This window comes from Strongylocentrotus purpuratus, unplaced genomic scaffold (assembly GCF_000002235.5).
Source record: "Strongylocentrotus purpuratus isolate Spur 01 unplaced genomic scaffold, Spur_5.0 spur5_scaffold_10, whole genome shotgun sequence".
In the NCBI taxonomy this organism is placed as follows: Eukaryota; Metazoa; Echinodermata; class Echinoidea; order Camarodonta; family Strongylocentrotidae; genus Strongylocentrotus; species Strongylocentrotus purpuratus.
Window position 1 is genome coordinate 18,416,014 of NW_022145595.1, and position 25,072 is coordinate 18,441,085.

The 25,072-nt window shown below is 36.6% G+C and overlaps 1 protein-coding gene across 1 annotated transcript; it reads left to right on the forward strand.

Moving 5' to 3' along the window:
* The first annotated feature begins 1,562 nt into the window (after positions 1-1,562).
* On the forward strand, positions 1,563-24,394 carry LOC105446574 (sushi domain-containing protein 2-like). The gene is made up of 15 exons (XM_030979136.1): positions 1,563-1,643; positions 2,170-2,307; positions 5,498-5,696; positions 6,339-6,645; positions 8,125-8,400; positions 8,971-9,103; positions 10,047-10,185; positions 11,056-11,190; positions 11,863-12,036; positions 12,458-12,715; positions 13,494-13,751; positions 20,060-20,299; positions 22,004-22,118; positions 23,183-23,239; positions 24,303-24,394. Exons 1-15 carry the CDS (start codon positions 1,563-1,565, stop codon positions 24,307-24,309), a joined length of 2,517 nt encoding a protein of 838 aa, XP_030834996.1. The 3' UTR covers positions 24,310-24,394.
* The last annotated feature ends 678 nt before the right edge of the window (positions 24,395-25,072 follow it).

Sequence of the window (25,072 nt, forward strand, 5' to 3'; positions counted from 1 at the left end):
TTGGCGTAATTGTATTGAATATGGCGGCCAGAGCTATCATGAAAAATACAACCCTCCCCTTTCCCTCTCCCCTTACAAAACTCATCTATGTAAATGTACAGGCGAGGAGGCAAGAAGATCAGTAAATGTGTAAGGGAGCGCAGCAATAGAGCGGTAGGCCCATGTAGAGTTTCGCATATTTGAAAATTGATGAAATGTTTTTTATATTCATTTCTTCTTTATATAACGAACACAATTAACGAAAGCTTGGGAGAAATACGATAGAGAAAATAAGCGAGGGAACCCAAATATTATATTTCTTTTCCAAAAATCGAAGTATTTTAAATAAGTCTGCCCTGATTGAAGAACTTTAGATCAATCATACAGACACTGCACTCAGCTCATGATACTGTATGTTTACTATGACATAAATTTTTATTGTTATTATTTTTATTATTATTATTATACCTATTATTATTATATTTGACACTTGATATTTTTTTCAGCCCGAGGCGAACAGACACTAAAAGTTTTTAAATTTCAAAAGATTTCCTTACTTAAATTATAATATAAAGTATAATCATAGTTGTTATTATCATTCCCCCTTATGTTCCCCATTGTTCAGGTCTGTTTTTTCCATATGGATTAAATGAAGGGGACGAATTTCTACCAGCCAACGATGATGGTTCTACAAACGAGCTACCAATTACCATCGCCTTCCCGTTCTTCGATCACGACCATACTAGTCTTTTTGTAAGTCCCTCGTTGGTTGAACCAAAATATTTTGTTTAAAAGAAATCTGTCGAAACCGTTTCATGATATCACATTTAGGAACACATATCATAGATAAGACTAAGACTTACGTCACATTTTGGTACATACATGTAATCATCTGAACACAATCGATGTCCCATAAACATGATAAAGATATCAAAGGCTAACAATTCTTAAACTAATTTAAAATTTTAAAAGGAAAGACAATTTTTAAATAATCCCAGCGTATTTTACATCGGAGACTTGCTGCGGTTGTTACCGCCTAGTGCAGTCAACAACTCCTACTTTCGCCCCCCCCCCTCTCTCTCTCTCTCTCTATCTCTCTCTCTCTATGTATGTTTGCGTGCGTGTGCGTGTGTGTATATCAGTGTTAGCTGATTAATCTGTTTTCTTTTTAATAATACTGTCACCGTTCGTCTTTTTCAACTTTCCACATGAATTAGCCAGACCTATACTTACTACCGCCTTCTCTGTCTGTCTCCCCATTTCTTTGTTTTCATTTCCGTGCTTTCATTCTCATTCTCTCTATGATATCCCAGCCTTGTTACTAAAATTTACTACCAGTCACTTTCATATAAATGTTGATGCAGGTCAACAATAACGGTGTCATCTCGTTCTTGGCGAGAGTTGATCAATTTACCCCCGATCCGTTTCCACTCGCTGATGGCCGACGACTTTTGACCCCATTCTGGGCTGATATCGACACGAATAATGGTGGGACTCTATCCTATCGACAAGTCTTACGATTCGCCCAAAACGACGACATATTCCTCGAAGCCGATGAAACTATAAGAGCATCATTTGTTGACATGAGAGATTTTGTGTCGTCATGGATGTACATCGCGACCTGGGACAGAGTAGCTTTCTTCGGTGCTGCTGATACCTCTATCGTAAGTACACTGGTTTAATATATTGTTCGCCGCTGACCCTATTCATTTTGATCATCTGTCGCCACTGTATTATAGATTTCTGGTACTGTGTCATGTTATGGCAATGTAATTTAAAAAGTACCCCGACGAATTTCCACGAGAATAATAAAACAAAATAAAAAAATTGGCATTTCTTAAGGAGTCTTGCATTCACCCTTTTGAAAGTCCTGTCGGCCAATTTGCAAACACGAAAAAAGGATTACAGAACGTATTAAACTCAAGTGCAAACCTGCTGGAAATCAAGCTGAACCAACATTTACAATTTGTAAAACACTACTTGACTTTTATGCATTTTGTTCTGTCAAGCAATCTAATTTTGTTTGCCTTTTTTCACTTTGGTACATCTTTATCTTTCAATAAAATTACTTAAACTTGATAATCATTTCATTCAACATCCTGCCGTGTTATCCGTTTTCGTGTTTCTTCAAATTTCATTTAATATTCATATCAAGATATAAATTTTGATAATCTTGATATTTTACTGCAGAGAAATTCCTTTCAAGCTGTGATGGTGACAGATGGTCGATACTCCTTCGCCATCTTTAATTACGGTGAAATAAACTGGACAACAGGAGGTGCCAGTGGTGGTGATAGTGGTACTGGTCTTGGTGGAACCCCCGCTCAGGTAAATCATTATATCGTTTGCTTTATACCTCCTTCTTCTTATAAAATAAGGACCCGATTGTGTATATGGTAACGACCTCATGTATCACATTAGCCCCTCCCATTTCTATGATATAATACATCAGTCAAACCGCCAAACCGACCCCAAGTCGAGTGCAGACAGAGTAATTCTCCAACATTTGGTGTTAGGGAATTTTGGAAAGATTGGTGTCGGTTGTGACTCTGGTATTAGGTTCTAAATGTGGAAGATCCTTTTCATGATTTTGGGTTTAGTTTAGTCAGGAGGGCAAGAGGCTGAAGTGAACTGTGCAGTCACATAGATTAAAGGGATAGTTGAGTTCTGTTTTGTTCAGACCGCAATTGCTTTCAAAGTGCATGGTTATCATTTATTGCTCTTATTTTCATCTATGCCATTTCTAGCGCCCTTTGAGGACCTAAAATTGCTATGAAGGTAATTTTAGACCCCGGAATGTGTGAAATTTAGCCAAAACGATCATACCAATTCAGCTCCACTTTCAATAATATACGGTGACCGTTAATTAATTAATTAATTTATTTATTAATTTATTAATTAATAATTACAATACATGTGCCGGCTGGTTAGGCTCAATTTAACCAACACAAAAAGCCAACAAAAAAGCCATCATCGGCATTGGCTGAAATACAATGTAAAAGTCAGTATTTCGTTTTTTCAACGGCTTTTTCAAATCATTGAATATTGGTGGTGGTACACAAATATTAGAAATCGTTATATTTATGGATATTTCAGCCGTCTCTGAACCGATTTTGGTCAAACAGAGATGATTTTGTGTAGCGCCCTCTGCATGTTCCTTTAAATTTGATACTCAGTTTTTCATTATCTCACCCCCAAAAAAATTGCGTAGCACCCATTGCAACAGAACTCAACTATCCAATTAAAGGGGGTTATGCTTCAGTGCAAGTAATCACGCACTGTTGGAAAATAAAACCCGTTCAAATGCTATGCTGCATGTATCGATAAAAGGGATCATAACATAATTTTTTGTTTAATGGTGATAACAAAGAACAAAAAAATCGCAGTAGCTAAGAGTCAGAAGTATGTCAATTAAGTTTCTCATCAACTAATGGATAGACCAAATAACTGAAGATTTTCACTCTTTCTTCTTTTTTTTTTTTTTTTTTTTTGGGGGGGGGGGGCAATATGACATGAAATGAGACGAATTAAAACATGAATCGAACCCGTATCAAGTTACATTTGTACAGGAGAATTGCCTTAAATTTTACATGTCGTGACTCTTAGGTTGGATTCAACGCTGGTGACGGAGTGACGTTTTATAGTGTCCCTGGATCTCGGACAGCGGCCGTCGTCAATATCGAAACGACATCGAATATCGATGTTCCAGGAAGATGGGTATTCAGAACGGACAACTCCAACATCGAAGGATTAGAATGTACTACCTCCGGTGTGTAAACATCCCAAAACCATTCTTGCAATTGCTGACGTAATCATCATCATCACCATTATCATCATCATCATAACTGTCCGTTTACGAGGAGTTGTTTACTTCCGGGTCATAATGACACTCCTTTTCTCCTCCTCTTCTTGTCTAGAGCACCTTTCCCATTTTAACCAACCTTACTGCTTTCTTTCTTCACCATTTCTTTCGAAGACAATTTCCGTCTTCCTTTGCCCCTTGTGCCATCCTCTTCCAGATCCCACGCTCTTTTCACATGCTCATCGTTCTCTTTCATCAACTCATGACCCATTCATCTCAATCCATTCCGCTTTACCACTTCCACCTCAGTTTCTCCCAGATTCAAACATTCCATGTACTTATTTTTGTTCTTGCTATCGGATAGCTTTATACCAAACATCAATAAAGTTAGATTTGGTTCCTTTGTTTCTTTTTTATATCAGCATGTCACATTTCCTTTGATATATTCATTTTTGATATACTTTACGTTTAATTCCTTTAAAAAAAAAAATTATCAGGATGTTACAACGTATAATAGAATTGGTGAAATTTAACTACTTTGATTCGGTCAATTAGAAGATATCTAAAATGATTATGTTTGTAGTCATCTCTTGATTTATAATTCAAAACCTGGTCGAATAACAAGGTATTGTGTGGGGTGCGTAGGCAAGTGAGTGTGTTTAGTGCGTGAGTGTCCTTCTCTCTCACTCTCTCTCTCTCTCTCTCTCTATATATATATATATATATGAAGAGTTTCATTCCAAAAGGAGCTAAATCCACTTTGGGTACTTCTGAGTAAATCGACTTTTTTTATTTCTCCACTTTCCCTTAAGCCATGGACCTTAATGTTGTTATATATTTTAAAGGTATCACCCTTGACCAATAAAACATGATAAGAAAAAATCTACCAGTTTTTCCTGATTTTTACTAAATTTTTAGAATTTTTGTTTTCGTGGATTTAGCTCCTTTTGGAATGAAACATGATATTGTACCTGGAAAATTTCATATTTTCTCAATAAAGTCACTGAAATTTATTAAAATTTAGTAGCAAACCTTTCCTTTTAAATAATAATAATGAAATCACAACTAAAAAAAGAAAGTAGACAACATATCACATTTTCATTCCAAAAGGAGCTAAATCCGTTTCATTTCAAAAGGAGCTAAATCCATGTTTCATTCCAAAAGGAGCTAAATCCACAAAATCTAAAAATTTAGTAAAAATCAGAAATAACTGGTAGATTTTTTTTCTTATCATATATTATTGGTCCAGGGCGACACCTTTAACGTATATAACAACATGAAGGTACATTGCTAAAGGGAAAGTGGAGGAAAAAAAAGGTGATTTACTCAGAAGTACCCAAAGGGGATTTAGCTCCTTTTGGAATGAAACCGATTTGGATTTATCTCCTTTTGGAAAGGAACATGATATTGTACCAAATTTTTTTCATACTTTCTGGTGAAATTTTCGAAGTTGATATAGTGCATTTTGTCACCATGTAGGAAATCATTATTTAAGACAAATAACTCCATTTTGATAAAATATGGATTTAGCTCCTTTTGGAATCAAGCTCTTCATATATATATATATATCCGCGTGAACGTAAGTTCACCGAGGAGCGTAATATTAGTATGCCACGCCCTCATTCATACCATTTCGTTAACCAGAGGTTGTTTTTCCTCCTGACAGGTGACATTTCCTTGTTCCCTTTGGTTGGTTCAATGCTTGGCGGAACTCAGGTTCTTATCAACGGACCATGCTTCAACCCAACCAGCATGATTATCTGTGAGTTCGACGGATTCGAGACTTCTGGAAGACTTCTGGAAGACGAGATCGCCCTCTGCGTTTCGCCGACTTTCTACAAGGTTGGACAGATTCCCTTGCGCGTGTCTCTAGACGATGGAGTCACGTTCGATTTCACAGGATTGTTCACAATTAGTAAGTTCATATGAACATCGTCTTTGGTAAAAAGCTTTAAACCATGTCCACCTCTGCTGTCATCACATCAAAATCGAAAGCGAAATCGAATCGAAAGCAATGCATTTCAAAAATGTTGACAAAAGTTCTTAAAAATGATAGTTCATGAAGAAATAAATGGTACATTAATGTTCTAAATCTTAAATTCCAACCAATAAACAACCGTTAATGGTTATCAATTTTACTTGCTTCTTCATTTGTCTGCATCATCTTTCTTGACAAATGCATTTATATTCATGTACGTATACAAGCACACTAGACAGAGCATATCGAAATTACTAGATTCTATTAAAGCACGTAGACATTATACTGAAGGGCTAAAACATAAACTTATAAGTTGAGGTCTGTACAGTGCTTTGAAAGGAGGTTGGAACTAGACAGTGACTTGAGCACAAGTCTGAAAGATTAAATATATTGCCGCGTTATCATGATTATGTACCTGGGCATCATTCACGAAATGTTGTACAAGTTCGTCAATATTCCATTGAAACGAGAGTTGATTGTAATTTAGACGTTTCAATGGGATGTCGACGAACTTGTATTTATGACGATTTCGTGAAGTGGTGCCCATATTATCTAGACAGTGAACATTTTTCCCTACAGTCAGTGTCGAGGATGTTCCTGACAATGTATTTTCCTCGGTAACGGAAAGCAACCAAAGAGAGTCCGACTTCGAGATCACGTGGAACACAGATAACCTTGAAGGCGTGGATGAGGTTGACATCGTTGTCTACGGCTACCGAGAGGAGTCAGAGGACAATTTCGTGGAGTTTAGTGGACCTTTGGTCACAGTCGCAGAGGGCGTTGACTATCATATCGGTTACCACACCGTTTCAGGGCTACTGGACCCTGAAATACATGTCGACGTCGGTGTTATTGGGGTCATAGAATCTGAAGGTCAAGGGGGAAAGTAAGAATTAAATCAAAATTGATATCTTTTCCTCGAAATGTAGTAGTATTCGTATATTGTCTTAGTGACTGTTTAAAAAGACATGTATGCAATTTATATTTTTTAATGTACATGCATTTTCTACAACTTCATCTTTTACTTCTTTTCTTATTGTTTATCCTTTCTGTTTTCCTGTCTTCATGTTATATTCTGTTTTCTACATTTTGCTGCCAAAGCAATCTTATCATATTAACTACATATACTTCAATGTTGAAAAATCAATTGTAACTGTATTTTATGTTTGAAATATGCAATGAGTGTTTTAATTGTAAAACATGACCGATTCAGCCATTGGGCTGCGACACATGTTTTTTTAATAAACCTTGAATTGATTGAATTGATTGATTGATAAGTTTATCTATCGTTTCTTGGTAATTTATATAACGTGCATTGATTATTTGGAGCCTGGTGAACTATTGACTGGAGATTCGATCTCGGGGCAGCAATTTTTTTAGAGCTGAAGGCGAGGGAAGAATGTATAGTATACAAATATACAATGACACTCGAGGATCTAGGCCGAGGGGAAATAATACTATTGATGTTCCTGAGTACGAATAGTTTTAGCTTGTTCCAAGAATGAGTCATTGTATATTTGTTTTATATTCCTTCTATCTGTGTCATTCCTTAGACACTATACTGTGATAACATGTAATGTACTCACATTCACATCAAATTTAAAAATAATAATAATTGCACTGCTCAAATGAAACATTGAAGGGTGTAGTAGTGTAGTGCAGTTACGGCACAGCATAAATTACGAGGCTCAGCGCCGTAATACCGCGGGAGTTGCCAGTGAGGAGGTATTTGAAATCCTGTACGCTCGCTAAATTTTGCCAAATGGGGAGGGTGGGCGGGAAAACGATTAGTTCACTCTTTCCCTATGGAAAAGGTGAACTATTCGTGACGTCAGCAATACAAATGAACTATTGGGCGGAAAACGTTTTTCCTAGTAACACTATTCTTTTTTGTGTTGTGTAAACTCCTAATGCAACAATTTTACGATGAGTGATATTCTACCTAACATACCTGAGATCACTTAGGCGATGATAGTTTCCACCTGCACGAGAAAAGGGCGTTCATAATTTGCTTTGCTTCCCATATAGATATTACGACTGCTTTGATATTCGAGGAATAGTTTCTTATAGGCTCTTGGGGACGTTGCATCTTGCTATTACGCCTTGGGGTGATAGCAGGATGCAACGTCCCCTTGAGCCTATAAAACAACTATTCCTCTCATAGTAGTCATTCCTCTCATAGCAGTCATTATATTTGTACTATCACGCCAAGAAAGAAAATAATTATATCACACCAAGAATAAAGCAATCCACTAGTTTCCGTGTGACCTTGTTTAGACCAATCGTGTTGCAGGATTCTTGGTAAGTGGGATAGAAATATGTATTTACTTGGTTCCCTAATCGTTATTTTCTCGGGTTCTTCTAGTTCTAACCGGGCTGCCCTCTGGAGCAAGGTCCATGTTCTACAGTGGCACAATGGCGATGACGTAATAAATTGGTGCAATGATTGGATTGGAGAAGAAGTTTGGTCTGATACTTCCTTTCTGTCCGTCACACACCCGTGCCCATGTACACTTGACCAGGCCCAAATCGACATAGGGAGGTTTAGTCCGCATCCGCTGTGCGATATTGGCATCTCGTCACCTAGCAACTGTATCCATAAACCTGGGGCGATACACTGCGTACGAGCAGACACACCGAGGTATTTGATGTTAATTATTAATGTGAAAGAGCTTAGCTTCTCCATACGTTATTGGCATGATTAATAATAACCATTATCAATCCACTTACAACTCTTATAAAGCACTTCACCAGTAACAACTTAGCCGACCGAGGCGCTTAAAGTATTATTAACCTGGAATCAATTACGATTCTACACACACACACACATGTACATTTGAATGTGCACACTCTCCACTCCACTTGGGTGCATTCCAGCCAAACGTCTTTTTTGAGGACGCCAACATGCTAATCAAAATCACATATGACGTCCGCATACTAGCGAGGAGCCATTTAACATCCGGCTGGAGATTTAAAATGCCTTTCTCGAGGTTTTAAGTACTCAAGGACGCCTCAACTATACTCGATATTAAACTGATTTCACTTGTTCAATACGACAAAAATAGTTCTGTACAATTTTCGTTTTTATACAGTACAGTATGACCTGACCTTTTCAAAATGTTAGAAATGAACAAGATATGTATAGATTTTAAGATCGATATCCTGCATGGGGGGGGGGGGGGAAAGTAAATGTCAACTTCTGCTTTTTCAGCACACTAGGAGGGGGACAGGAGTGTTGCTATGGTGATGAAGGAATGATCATTAATGTATTTGATAGTCTGGGAGGGGGCTACAGCCATCGTTACCACCATGGGGGCGTTACCCCATATGGAGAACCTAATAAGGTATGTACCTTTCCGTATGATTATGCATTTGGTGTGACTCTTTGTCAAACAATTAGAAGAAGAAAGGAAGAGGATTTTACAAAGCGACGAAGAGAACAATTCAACCACACACACCCATTGATGCATACACATACAAAAACACGCACACACACACACACACACACAGGCAGTATTAGTTCTGCTCGGAGTTTGAGATAATAGGCAAAAATATAGCAAATATTGATCCTCCGTGCAAGAAGAAATTGTTTTAGAAATTTCCGCCCTCAAGTAATGATTTTATTTGACTTTAAGAAACGTTATTCGTCAAAACATGTGCTTCCTATCTCCATGAAATGTGCTGGTGCACAAACAAAGAGAGAGAGCGAGATCACGAGTAATTACGTCATATAGAGATAATAAGGCAGAAATAAGGAAAAAGGCGCGTAGGAAAACAGTAAAACGTAACAGTACGTCATAAAGAAAGCAAGTGAAGACAGAAAATGAAAGCAGGTCAGTGAAGTGGGAAGAAAAAATACAGAGGGAGAGAAAAATAAAAAAAAAAGAAGAAGAGAGAGAAAAGGGAATGACAGAAAAAGCGAATATATCAGACAAAAGTTTAGAACGGGGAAATTAGTGGAAAGTGACATTTAGTACATCCGGCTGCAAGCAGTCCAGCCGATAATGAATTGTTCTTCCCAGAGCTTACGATGAACATCTGTACTTAAATAGCATCTAACAACTCCATAAACATTGATACATGCATACATACTTAACATATATTACACCTTAGTATAAATAATATATACATGTTAAAAAAATAACCTATGTAACAGCTTCGGCAACTACCGTGGAAAATAATACAATGCGAAAGGAAATTAGAGAACAATGGTCGCGTAGCTTGAATCAAAGTTCGTTATTGTGTGGAGGTTATAAATAGTATCACGTGACTTCATTAACTCTTCAGGTACCATATCTGTCGCACTACCTCGTCGACATCTTGCCCTGGACCTACTGCTGTACTTACGGTGGACCAGATGAGTGCACAAATTTTGGTCGGCATCGGCCTTCTCAAACTTGCAACAACTACGTACCGCCTCCTCCAGGTATTCTTTTTTGCATCAATTTTATCGATCTCCCCATAAGGCATAACCATGATGAGATTTTTTTCTATCATTCGACAGTTAGACAAAGTCATGGAAGCATGTTCGGAAATGTATGTGTGTAACCATAAAACCTTGTTCACATCAGACGACGTAAAAAAAAAATATTAAAAAAACCTGCTAAAAAAAAAAGGCTGATGTTATTCTATTTCACTTTTTTTTCTTCAAATAACAATATTTTCATGTCGACAAAGGAAAGATATAACCTGGATATAACTGCATGTCTCTGTGCGCTTTACAAGACAGAATACAGAAGGAGTGGAAAGGGTGCACTGGATTCATAATCATTGTGAGATGTTACAAAGTGCTAAATAAATATGTTTTCAAATTACTTCTGAATAGTTCGTACGTTTCTTTATTTCTAAGGTATTCTGGCAAGTTATTTCATACAACAATGGCTGCATTTGAAAATGACCTTTCTCTGTAAGATTTTGTTATAGTTTGTGGGACATAAAATAAAGATTTTTTACTGGAACGCAACGTTCTTTCTGGTCTATACTGTATTAACAATTCAATGACATATGATGAAGCAAACTGACAAGAAACATTGATAAGTTAATACAAGTACTTAAAACTGGATGCGGGACTGAATAGGTAGCCAATGTATATGTCTGAAGACTGGAGATATTATTGATGTTTTGGTGTTTGTGTTACGAGTCTGAAAATATGCTAAAAAATCATCCTCGACACTCTCCCAAAATCATTTCCCCCTTCAATATCACGTACTAAACTTTCTCCTTGTTTACCCTCTCTCTCTCACGCATCCATCTATCCCTCCCTCCCCTCCCTCTCCCTCCCGTTGTCACAACTCAGCATTGGGCAGTGGTGATCCACATATTTCAACTCTTGACTCGACCACGTACACTTTCAACGGCCACGGTGAATTCACGATGCTGAACGCACTAAATGGCACCTTCATCTTACATGCAAGAGCGGCTCCTCTCGTTGGTAAAATTTATTTTCCATTCATTGTTTTAGCTCAGTCTTCATTTAACCCATTGACTACTGAATGTTATAGGTCCTATAGGCTTTAACACAGGGACCACCCGGTTCCCGTAAGCAAAGGGTTAAAATATACTTTTCACGTCGATGTCAATCCGATTTTACATCCGTTTGCGAGTTTACTCAGACATAATTTTAATTCCTGATAGACTTTTCAACAAACCTACGTGAAAGATGCATGTAAAAAACTTGGGATTTATATGCTTTAACCTTTAGAGATTCTTAAATGAACCCTGTACACAAGTTCCTCGAAACAACTATTTAGGGTTTTAAATATGGGACAAGATTAGGAACCCAACCGGTTCTATTGTTAATCATCTGTTTTATATTAGAGGGGAAACCATTCTATGCTCAATGATGAAACTAACGCCAGATCGTTCATCTTGTTCATAATGAATAAAAAAGTCACATGTCATCTTTCTGTAATGTATGTACACTTTCACATCATTCTAAATGAAAATATGATATTTAATAATGAATAAAGAAGTCATATGTCATCTTTCTGTATTAAATGTATGTACACTTTCAAATCATTCTAAAGGAAAATATGATATTTCACCTATTAGTTGAACAAATGTTCATATCAAAATGTATTTCCTACTGTAATTTCCATTGCAGGAACGTCTGATGCAACGGTGTTTGTTGCCATGGCAGCACGATTTGGGGATAGTGATATAATTCATATTCAAACCAATGAACGCAGGGTTCTTGATGCCTATGTCCGACTAGCCGGGGATGGACAACACTTCACGAGGATTGAATTTGATCAGGCTTCTCGATGGTCATATTCAGGTATAACAAATTAACCTTTTTGTTTTTTACGTCATGCGGTTAGATTTATTTTAATTCAGTTATGTATCCTACACATTTGTTCCCTCTTCTTCCTATCAAGAGAAAGCTGGGAAAGCAGTTAATTTTCTTTAACAGTTGCAAGACTTCAATTTTTCGAGAAAATTGGTATTGAGGAATATCACACCACTGGGAAATATGATAAACCTTAAAACCAAGAATGTCTAAGCTTTAGGAATACTGTTTTTTCACAAACTACTGTTCTAACTCACAATGAGCAGAACTATAGTGTTCCAGATCCTTTAATCTTCCCCACCCCTCTCATATTTTGCTATCAATAACAATACCAATCGTTGTACGATAAGCTAGTCGATACCATGCAGTTCTTTAGTGTCCATCATTTTGCATCTACTTGATTTCCTAGGGGTCTCTGTAACCGGTCGCAACATTACCACAGATGGAATCATTGTATCTTTTGACGGAGGGGTAGGGCTGAATCTAAAAGCAGCAGAGGGGGCCATGAGCATTCTTCTTGTAGCTCCAGACTCCTTCCGAGGTCAAACGCAAGGCCTGATGGGAACGTGGAATGGTAATGCCAGCGACGATTTCCTAACTCCTCAGGGATCTTTCCTCTCACCTGATCTGACTACTGAGCAGTTGCACTACCAATTTGGACTACTATGTAAGATCATATTTTTTCTCCCAATAACTTTTCTCTAACTGTTTGTCAATATTGTTCAATGGTATTTTTCATTCACTTGATTTCAAAGTACATGTACTATTTACACTAATTATAATTCACCTAAACATAAAAAGACTCTCTTTTGGTTTTTAGCTGGGACGTCTGAAAGTCATTCGTCTATAATCTTGACCTTGACTTTAATACCTTGACTTAATTTTCCCCGTCATAATTAGGTAGAATTATAAAAGAGAGCAAGTAAATGTGAGGTATTCAATATATGGTTGAGTTCTGGTCATGCAGTTACATTCTGAATGAAGTCATTTATTTGGAAAAGTTTATTAAGTACTATCGATAGAGGTATTGGCGTCTACAAATTTTGAAATATTAAACATTACTAAAATCGACTCAATCTTGCTGACATCACATGCACTGCACACACAAATGGGATTTTGGGGACTACACACATATATCACGTGAATGATTGCTAGAAAGTTCTTGTCATATTTCGAATGAGAGCTTTTGACATGCAATTATTTTTTTAGTATGTGCACTTTATTCTTACAAACTACCATAAAAAAAACCTTTGAAAAAAAATTCATAGATTATTCATTACCTTTTAAAGAACTCAGCCTTCTCCTTTAATAACCTCGGGTATCGAAGAGACCATTCCCTCCCAAACTATTAGAGCATTATTGAGATATCCTCCATAGCGTCGTTGCTTCTGATCTTGAACACGCATGTGCGTTACAAAGGAATACTCTCCTTTGCTTCAATACAGGGGAAATCGATGCAGCAGAATCGTTGTTCTATTACGAACCGAGCAAGGACCACGAATCTCATACCGACCGCACTTACACTCCTGTCTTTGAGCCTGTCGCCAACCCTTCTGTAGACCAAAGCCTTGTATTAGAGGTGTGCGGTACGAACCAGTTCTGTATCTTCGACTACCAGACAACGGGGTCGCAGAGTTTTGCCCAGAATTCCGTGAAGGCACTTGTGCAATATCAGCAGGCAGTCGACAACATAGCATCGTTCGGTAAGTTTTTCATACCTGCTGCTCACAAAACCTCATTCCATTGCGCCAGTCACATTCATCCATGCAATACATGAGGGACTTTTAGAATAGGGACTTTTAGATTCGCATGAAGACAATAGGTCTATGCTACTTGTAATGCACTGCCTTCAATGGACGTAACACGTATCAGTCCACGCAAATCTAAAAGTCCCTATTGAGTGGACGAGAACACGACGAACGCCGACTGATCATGCGTGTCAACGTACGGAACTGCCCATGTTGACTACAATTAGAAATCTTTTAAATTGCACTCGACGATATACATGCATGCAGGAAGTAACACTATGAACATGACGGACAAAGAAAGAAGACAAAACATACAGTTCCTCATTCTACCCTCAACAATTGCTGTGGTAGAACATCCCTTCATTGCTATTATGTAAAAATGTGTAGAACAGGTGAATATGAATGTGACACCTGTTCTACACATTGTTACATAAGAGCAGGGAAGGGATGTTCCTTTGTCTACTTGGGGAACTGTATATTTTATGCGCACGCGGCATATACTAGTACTGTAGTAGATTTAGAAAAATCAAGGTTGACGCATTCTCGATCGCCGACTGAGACGACGTGACACATGCGCAGTGCCTTAAAATGACGTCACACGTTGCAGTCAAAGCTGTCGACGCGCTAATCTAAAAGTCCCTACTTTCAACAGAACACGACAGAGCATCTAGGTTTAGATGCAACTTATTGACGCAAGGTTATGACAAACTGGCGCAAGATTATGTCTTGTTATGTCCGTGTTGCGCATGAGGGATAATTTCGTTTTCGTTATTACCTGTTTTCGTTATTACCAAGTCTAATCAACAAAGTAAATAGCCATTTATCGGTAATTCAAGGCAGTGTTTGAAACAGGCCCCCCAAGCTCCGCCATTTTGTCCGGATCCATTAGAGGCCAAAATAAGCCTTGCATAATTCATGAGCCTTATGAATTATGCATTCTGTAGAATGCTCCCCGCAAAAAGTGTACTGGAATGATGCTCACTTCATGGTAAAAGACAATACGCGTATCAGCGTAATTAGAGAGGTCAAATAATCTACTGTACGGATTTATGGGTAATTTATTCATCACGCTGCGCGCTAGCAACGCAAGTGATGCAGCGAATCAGCATGGATTATTCTGATGCGATCACCGTTAGGTGAAATACGCGCTCGAACGTGTATTATCGATCACCAGTAAAACAGCTGGTGTACCCAGGATGCATCTGGGAAGTGAACCTTAAAGTTCCGTTGTTGTGTTGTTTGAGTTTTAATGGCATGTATCATTCATTTATGAATATTTACGCCAACTAATTTAAACATCATTACACCTCTACTTATTAATATTCCAGCATTATATTTTTCTGAAAATCTCTTTATTGACCAAAAAATGATAATAACCATCCATTTTCAACACATTCTCTGGCTATGATTATACATTTTAAATATGCCGATGTATTAAGTTTCCTTATTTTAGACAAACAATTATGTGGCACAGTGGATGGATTTTCCCCATCCACCCTCATCGTGACCTTAAAAATTCCCTTTCTCTCTCTTTCTCCATCTTCCAAAAAATATCGTCTGCAAGTTGTGTTCTCTTTACTGAACAACCTGTTGCAATTTCTTTCTATCTCACTTTCAGTCGTACTTGTTATTACCACTCATTTGCATGCACTCGCTATCAACTACGATCAACCATTCTATATTCACTCCATTACCCTCCACATTTCACTTGGATTCTCTTCGCTTTTCCTTTTTGCAGCCCTTGCAGGAGCTTTGAACATTTTTAACGTAGAGTCCAGAGAGATCGGAAAGTATGTTAATCATTTTATTCAAATGTCCCAACTTGAAAAAAGGAAAGTGAAACATTGTTTAATTTCATCTTGACATAAATGATTTCTTTTTTTAACGACAATTGAATTTAACACTGGAAATTTTGAATTGGCCGGGTTGCCTGCCACCCCCCCCCCCCCCAGCCCCAAAGAAAAAACAACAACAACCCAGAAGTGCTACCAGGGTTTTAGTTAGGAGGCCCATGTCCTGCATAATTTTTATTTTAAAGAATAACTTCTCTTTTTTTATTAATTTTACATTGGTATACTGTTAATTTCACTGGGACACCATCCCTTTCCCTTAACAATAAACACTGCAATTATACGTATATTATTATTTCTAGCAACATAAATGCTATAATTCAAAACGTTTTCACTTTCTAAATCCTTCTAATATAAACATATGATAAATATAATATTGTTTACACTTTTGCAAATAGTTACATTATGTACATGGTCCATGTAGAAACAGCACCAGAAAGAGGATTGCAAGCCCCCCCCCCCTGTTTTCTTAAGTTAAGAAGTATCAAAACATGATTCTATTAAAATTATTAGTTTGGATACGAAAGGCAATGATGAAATGGCAGTCTGTCTATGTCTTTCTATATTTAATGCATTTAGAGGGTTGACTTTCAAACCTTCTTACATACAATACTTGAAGCAGCATTATACTGCAATAATGCAATACTCTACAAATCCTCTAAAATACAGAAGTCATAGAGGTAAATGATTTTCAACATGTATAATTATAATTAAAATATCATTGATTAATTCAATATTTGATATAGACTGGTAGATCTTTATCACTCAAATTTCAAGGAGAATCTTTCGACCCAGTCCTCCCATAAGATGGTAGTTGACATTGTTAAAATGTTAATGTTTATTCATTGATGATTAGTTATCTTTAATCATTTGAAAGTTGACATGATGATTAATTCATTAGCTTTATTGAATGTGGTATTCTACAAACATATAATACAAATAATAAATAAATATCATGTAAAAATATTCAAGTTTAAACCCATCTCTACTGTCCTCTTTCATTATATGAGGGTGGCATCTTCAAGACGTAGTCCCATGTAGATGTCTCCTGCATTGATCAATAAAGTTGTAGCCTAGTTTTCAGAAGAAAGGGCTGTAATGATTACCCAAGTCTGTTGAATGGAAAAATGAAATAAGATACAGTGTATAAGAAAAACAACAATGACTAATAACATACACCCTGATACCTGCTCTGACAACATGACAAAGGACTGAAATTCACTTGGGGTTATAGTGGGCAAACCAAAACTATTTTTCCTACAAGACTAGTTACTGACCACATCTTAGATTATTTCTGATGATCCCGTTAAGATGATAGGCCTGCTGGAGCTTGGATCAGACAAGGTATGAAATAAGTAATACGTGTACAATGTACTTGTATTGTGAACTTGCGCTTATAATTAAATAATACTCGGTTAAGTATGGGACATAAAATGACCAAACAACTTGGACCAGAGAATGTACTGGAAATAATGATATTGAAACATACGTAATGTAGACTTATATTTCATCTAAATCTAAATCACAGTTGTGATATTCAGTATTCTTTTACAAGTAACGGACAATGAAAAATATCTTTGTCAGATCTATAACTTTCTGCATGATATGTGTTCTACAATAGTTTATTGGGGGTACCTACAATGTATATTAGCACACTTGCTCGTATAAAGTGTAGTAGGCCCGCATCTCTAGATATAGTGATTCTGTTAATATATGTTCTTTGTTCCTCTCCTGGGTTTGTAATCAGCATGCCTTCATCATCCACAGTAGAGAAGCATCATCCTACATAAGAGAAAACAATGTAGGTACTTCAATTAAAAAGTGATAATAATAGATACATAACAACCATAATACATGATACATCCTATAAACAGACTTTCAATAATCTTATGTTGTGTTCTTCTTCATCTTCATTGCTCAAGAAGTGAAAGGACCACTTACACACAAAAAAAGTAGTGAGGGGTCCTGTGTATACCCTACATGTATGATCATTATTATTATTATGTAGTGCTTTGAATGTGCATTAGACATCGTTCTTCTACACACAGGACCTCCTGTAAATAAGGACAAATCCCTTTGTAAACAAAGAAAGGGAAGAACTAGAATAAAATATCCCCTCCACTATATACAACAGCAACATAAACTTAGTTCCATTTCCTTTGTAGTGAATTAATAGGTGGTCGTTTAATATTTGTGTGCTAAATATCCTGAAAATTTTACCTGCATGGGACTTTCAGCTTCATCTTGCAAATATAAGAAATGTTGTAATGTCTACTCATGATCAGTTAACTCCTTCCAGCTCTTCATCAGTTTCAATCTTTTGGAACAAAAAGAAAACAAAATCAATATGACAATCAAGGCGTCCCTTTCTCCTTAACAAAATAAAAATAGATCTAGCATGAAAGCTATTTTTCATGTCATGGTTGGCCTTAATTTTAATATGGTGTGGAAATCAACATTCCAATTTAATGGACCACAGTACAAATTAAAATTAAATGGAAGATTTAACTTGTGCCTCAAAAAGTGCTTTATATGGCCTATACATATAAAGTAGTCTTAAGTAGAATTGGTTTATTAAGACAAGAAGAAGTGGACTACTTAAGTAAACATAATTGTGGACTAGGGGTCTTCTCTTACACAAACAAATAGATTTATCAACATGAACTGCACAATTTGGAGAAGAAAAAAAAATATCTAATATATTAAGAGAATTAATAGGGGTCAGGCGCGTACGCAGGGGGGGAGGTTAACCTTCCCTTGAGCTTTTTTTATGTGTATGTTTTTCTGGACCCCCCCCCCCCCCTTTGAGTGTTGATTTTTTGTTTTAAATAAAATTTTAAAAAACAAACAATCCTAATGGATGACCTAAAAAAGATGACCCCCCCCCCAAAACAAAAAAACAGTCCTCTTACCCCCCCCCCCTTGAAAAAATCCTGAGTACGCCATTGATAGCTAGCTAGATCTACTAGGCCTAGGTCTAGACTCTAGTAGTAGTAATGACAACTTGACAAGCACGCTGGACCCACACAAAATCTAAATATTAAATAAACAAATCCTAGTGTTGATGCTTTTTAAATATATTTTATTAATAAGTTTCAGGTTTACATCTAAATGAATAGGATTTGGGGTTTTTTTAATTTTCAATGGTCACAGATAATTTTGGTCTAAATAAAGTTGACACGCACCGCGTACCGATGATGCAACTGAGCGAACGGATGGCACCGATATTGATAAGTAAAGCCATCAGAGTCCACATCTACTAAAGATTTTATCAAGAATTAATCCACTTGGATTATCAAAAAAATCATGCTTCAGAGATTATTGTAAGGTGTAACGTTAAATCTAGATTTAAATTAAATCGGTGATTGGTGAATTAGATTCATGATGACGATCAAATCTGAAATGAAACTTGATTAGAAATTTTGATCTTGATGCAAATTAATGAGCACCGAAATTCCCGGGGTGGGCCTGCCGGAACCACGGGGCCCTAACTGGAGTACTAGGGTGAAATGACGGCAAACCGCAGTCAAACTACTTCATGACGATGAAAATTAAAGTGCAATTTCAAGAGCAATATTTGACAATAGTCTTTTCCCCAAAAATCTGTTGAGAACTGTCTCCAAATGTAACGAAATTACAGTTCATAACGAAGACTATTGCAGCTTTTTCAAAATTGATGACTAAATTCACTTAATCTACTCATATTTCAATCAATTACTCACACATTCTCAATGAACTAACTCTTGTCAGTTTGTGCGAGTGTAGTAGCGTCGTGCATAAATCTGCATCATTAAAGTGACGCAATGAGGTCAAATATATTATCCGGTTTCTTAAACGATACTATCGATAAAATACATATTCATGAGGCACTTATCCAATCAAAAAGCCGCCTCGGGTGCTTATTTTGTCTTCAAATGATCCAAAAGAGGCGGAGCCTAATCCCATTCGTCTGCATGGTTTCCGCGCGTTCTGCTTTCCGTCTAGTAATTATATTTAAACGTCTTTGGTTTGAACTATTCATTACGCATTCATTTTGGTTATGATTTCTGTCTAACAAGGCATGTCAAAGACCGCGCAAGTCAATAACGTTGTCTTCCGTCAGCAAAAAAATATCGTGTGCAATGGGCTTTAATAATCTACTAGTAGTCGATAGAAACTCGATGGGTAAACCAATTGATACGGGTTTGATTCCTCATGTGCAACTCGCCTTATCTGTATTGTTTGCTGTGTTCTACGATGTGTAATCACGATATTCTGAAAACCTGTTAATGTATTACAATCAAACTTTGTTTGTTTTTGTTTGTAAAATCGCTCTATAGTGGAGGCATCATTTTCTACTGCGTGCAGTCGAACATCCATCAAAAAGTTTGTTTATCCTTTCAACGGTTCATATTTTGTTCTCATTATCTTAAGTGAGTTGCCCAACTCTTCCCGCCCCTGCTAACGGAAGTGCCATCGCGACGACCTACATGGCAGGGGGCGTGGCTAGATTCGTGTGCGAGGCCGGCTTCGAACTGAGTCACGTGGTCAACTTAACCTGCCAATCAGATGGTACCTGGAGTGTTGGCGATATTCCGACATGCATCAGTGAGGCATCCGGGCAGACGATTATGACCTCTATGACCTCTATGACTATGAAGCCACATGGGCCAGGTAAGCAGTTAGCCAGGTCGATTTTGAATGAGCCCTTACATTTTTGTTAAAATGTGTTGTTTTTCATCATATAAATTAAACAATCAAAAGAGAATAATAACAAATATTAAAATGTATAAACATACACAGAATATAAATTTTACATAAGCAAGCGAAAAAATGTTATGGCATAAGATTTATGTTTTCATGGTCTTCCATGGAGACCAAAAAGAAAAAGAAGAGGGAAAAGATGGAAAAAACAGGACAAATCAAAACAAAAAAAACAATAGTATTTTAATATATTATGTTAAGGTCTGACGGTATTAATTAAATTAGTTGTAAGAGAGATCGTTTGGATAAAGAGAGATATACAATTGCTAATATGAATGGAAATGATATCGTATATCCTAGCCCCGACCCCCTCCCTGTAGAAAGAAAGGGCGTTTGCAGTTGTTTGCTCAGGGTCTGGAAAGGGAAAGATTATTGTATTATAGCTGATAAGGTATTGGGGTATAAAATTTGTTTACAGCAGGGAGTAGTAAAAAGGAGACGAAACTCTTGTAATTTATTCAAACGCATTCGTGAGTTCTAATGCGTAACGATGGGATGTGTAACATTCCACTTGGCTTTGAAGTTCCATGCTCCAAACCGCACTTCCACTGCGGGGACTTTCGGAAGCCAGGCACCAGTTTTACATTTATTACAAAATATTAAATTACCGGCAAATTTCAGTGTAAATCAAAAACCTTATATGGGGATTGTAATGGGAATAGTGCATCAAACAAATTTTCAAATTTAGTACTCCGTCCTTCCAATAATTTGTGTGCCAGAGTTGGTAAAAGAAAAATTACATCCTGACAAAAACTCAATATTTTAGGACAATGCGCTAATTTGTGCATGTTTTAATGTCTCGTTATTGAATCCATGATTTACAATCTTCAATAATATTAAGTTTGCTAATGCGTGTTTTCGCGTGTTTTTTTTTGTATTTTTGAAGTTTAAAAAAGGATGAAATTACACAGGTCTGTGTTTGCTTGTTCTACTCTTTACACATTCAACAATGGATGGGAATTCATTGAAAGGGACAGCGAACAGTTGCTGTGATACCATTTTCTGATGTGATTTCATGCGCTCTTTTATCTCACCACCTGGTCAACAGTTGCAAATTAGCGCATAACTTTTCGGCGGCTTGGAGCATGGGGTCAAAGGAGAGCGGCTTGATTCCAGTTCTTCTCTATAACTATAACGTCCCTGTTTACAAATTTGGTGTATTACTATTGAAAACTTTAAACATCATTACACTGTTATGGAATTTCTGGTGAGATTTCAAAGTCTCCCACCGCAGTATTTCATGCATTGAACAAAACAATGTAATTGAGGCTTTATTTTTAGAATAGTCCTTCCTACTCTTTTTTGTAGCTTTTGTAATAGGTTTATATATTTTCCATAAGGAGATTGTCATATTATGTCCTCAAAATCTAGATGAGGTAGAATTACATTTTGATGTATGAATTTTAACTTTTATTTTTCTTCTTTTAAGATGTTAAGCTTTAGGTATTCGATTCTGGATCCTGTATGAAATTTTAAAAAAATCCTCACCCCTTTTGTATATAACTAAATACCTAAAAACTGCAGAGTTATCCTTACAGATAACATACAATTATCAGTACATATATGCAGTTTTTAAGTCAAGAATTAATTAAATCATTTCCTCTTTCCCTACAGTTTTGTCGACGCCCGCTGTCATCGGAATATCCGTGGGATCGGTAATTCTGATCGTTTTGATCATGATTGTCATCATTTTGATCTGCCTACCAAAACAACGTCCACCGTCGAGCAGGTATGCTACATTTGTTTGTTGGCGCCAAAGAAATAAAAAAGCACTGTCATCATAATAGCAATGACCTTAACAAAAGCAACTGCAGACATTTTCCATACCCTATTGTACATCCGATATAAACCATATTGGGATCACGTATTACGTGTAATGTTCGCACGTGTTAATATTTGACAGGGCTATTGACACCGCCTTGACCTTCAAGAGGTCGTTGCCATCATGGGATTTCAGGTAGACCTACATTTATGTGTCCTTGTACAGGGCCTTTTAAAGAGGGTGCTCCGATATGTGGAGGTGTCATGGTATAGTGGTTCTGTCATTAACTTGTCATCTCTCTCAATCCAATGGTTGAGGGGCCGAATCATAGTCAGGCACTAACGTCCTATATAGCAAGAAATCAATCCACATTGTCTGTGTATTAAGCTCTTTATCAAACCAGAATATTATTTTCCTTAAATTAGAGGGTAAGGGTTAGTGTTACAATTGGCTTGTAGGTTAGGTTTTGGATTAGCATTAAGTTTAGGTTGTTGGAATGTTGGGTACCGTGTTAAGGCTAAACATTCCTAGGAAATTACCGCAAAGGATACACATGGTCGACCAGAAAAGGTGTCTTACAACTATCACGAGCTTCACCTAATACCATCGCAATAAATATTTAGCATTATCCCGTTTAATAATGCTAAATATATAACTCATTGTGGATGTAGTATCGAACATAATATCGCTAGTAATGTTCGTTTGTCTAGCAATGTCAACAAGGGATCTAAAATATCACGACGTTTCATGCGCTGCTGCAATACTTCGTCAGGTAATATATTGTAAGCAAGCGTTTTTCATACTCTACGGGCGATCACCTGACAAAGTGTTGCAGCGGCGCACGAAACGTCGGGATCTTTTAGATCCCTTGTTGACCAACATTGCGAGACAAACTACTACCACTAGCGATATATTTTCGATATTATCCCGTTTGTTTGTATACTTCATTTTCATTATTATGATGACCTTTTCTTTCATCCTCAATTATTTTATCGCTCTTTCCAATTTTATTTATTTACTTATTTAATTAGGAAGGTGAACCCTTCAACAGACCAGGCTGAAGTTCATGGAAACCCTACCTACGTCCAGTAAGTCCGTTTAGACATACAGCTGAGTACTGGTGTCAAGCATTGTGAAAGATTTATTATTTTATAATGGTAGTTATAGTTATGATGATAATGATAGTTATCATATGATGATAATGATAGTTATAGTAATGATGATAATGATAACAATAATAATAATTTAAATATAATCATTATAATAATAATAATACTATTAATAAATACGAATAATGATAACGAAGTAAAGATGGACTTTTAAAATTGCAAAATAGACTTGGAAAGTCTCTCTATGCGCTTATCATTACAGCTAACACAAAATAAAATTTCATGCTTATATATTTATACAGATTAATTCTTACAAACATACTATTGATTCCTATTAGATTTAGTACAGAGGGATGGATTGTGAAGTTTTTAAATGTTAAAAATGAAACGTAAATTGGCTCAATCTTGGCGAAGATCATACAATCTTGACACAGAAATGGGTATATGCATGAAGCTACACGAATATTCGTTATTGACTGTTTGATCCAAACACTTTAGCTAGTACTAGTCATATGCCGAATATGGAGGTACTTCAAGAGCAATCATGTTCAGGGGGACTTTTCTTCTTAATTGGCATACAGAAAATGGGGAAGCTCACATATTACACTTAATCTTTACCGGAATTCAGCCATCTCGTTAACTTGATACGATAGACGAAAATGACCGACTCTTCCATAAGATTACATTTCACTGTTGAATTTTGTTTTACAATTCCGCACTTGGCCGCTATGAATCCAACTAATAAACCATTGTAAATTCATTTTCTCTTCTAGAATTGAATAATTGAGAAAACCAATGTCATGAAAATATTAATTATTTCCTTTCTAATGAAACTGAAATCGTGTAGGATTTTTTCCTTGAGTGTATTCAACGTTACGGTTGCCACAGCTAAAGGCAGGGTAATAATATCCTAAGTCCTTATAAAGCGCTTAGAAAAGTTATATCATAATGATATGTGCTACAGTATTATACAAGAGTTTTTGTTAAATCTATTATTAATCGTAGTTTTTCTTTGTCTCTCTTTCCCTTTCTTTCTCTGTAGTGCTTAGTCCTGGCAATAAACTTCAATACAACGAGTGGATCGACGTGAGATGACAGAGCTACTCTTTTGCTATCTCTGCAATGCATGCAAGAGCTGATAACTACATAAACGCTTTTTCGTTGGCTCTTTTACTTTTCATAATTTTGTATTCATTTTTTGTTTAAAACACAGGAGCGTTTTTTTGCTATTACTCAGACATAAACGGCTTTGATATATAGAGCATATAAAATGTACAATTATACTATATGTGTAGCTTCGTCTTTTTTAATATTTTTGTTTTACATTTTTCGATTAAGATCAAATTCGGCTGTAAATAGGAACTATATAGCTGGCACCGTGTTCGTCAACGATTTCTCAATGATAACCATTATCTTTAACCATTATTAATGTCGTATCTTTTATTGTGTAAACATTAAAAAAGGGTGATATCCGGATATCAATGTTATACTACTTTGGAAACGAAAATCATTCAAAAGGAAAACCTAATGGATCCTATCATAAATGCTCACTTTCTCGTAGATCCATTTTGTAATTCTAGAATGAACAGACATATATTTCATGTTCAGCATATCTATCTTTGGCTTATGGATAGCAACTTTATTCAAATTAAGCTTAATTTTAATTAGGGGGAAATTCTTTGAATTTATACCCAATATAGGAATTACATCGGTATTTTGGGGAAAATAGTACTAAGTATGTTTTTGGTTGTTTCCTTTTTGTTGGTTTTGCTTTTGCTTTTGCTGTGCTGTTTTATTAGTTTGTTTGGGGGC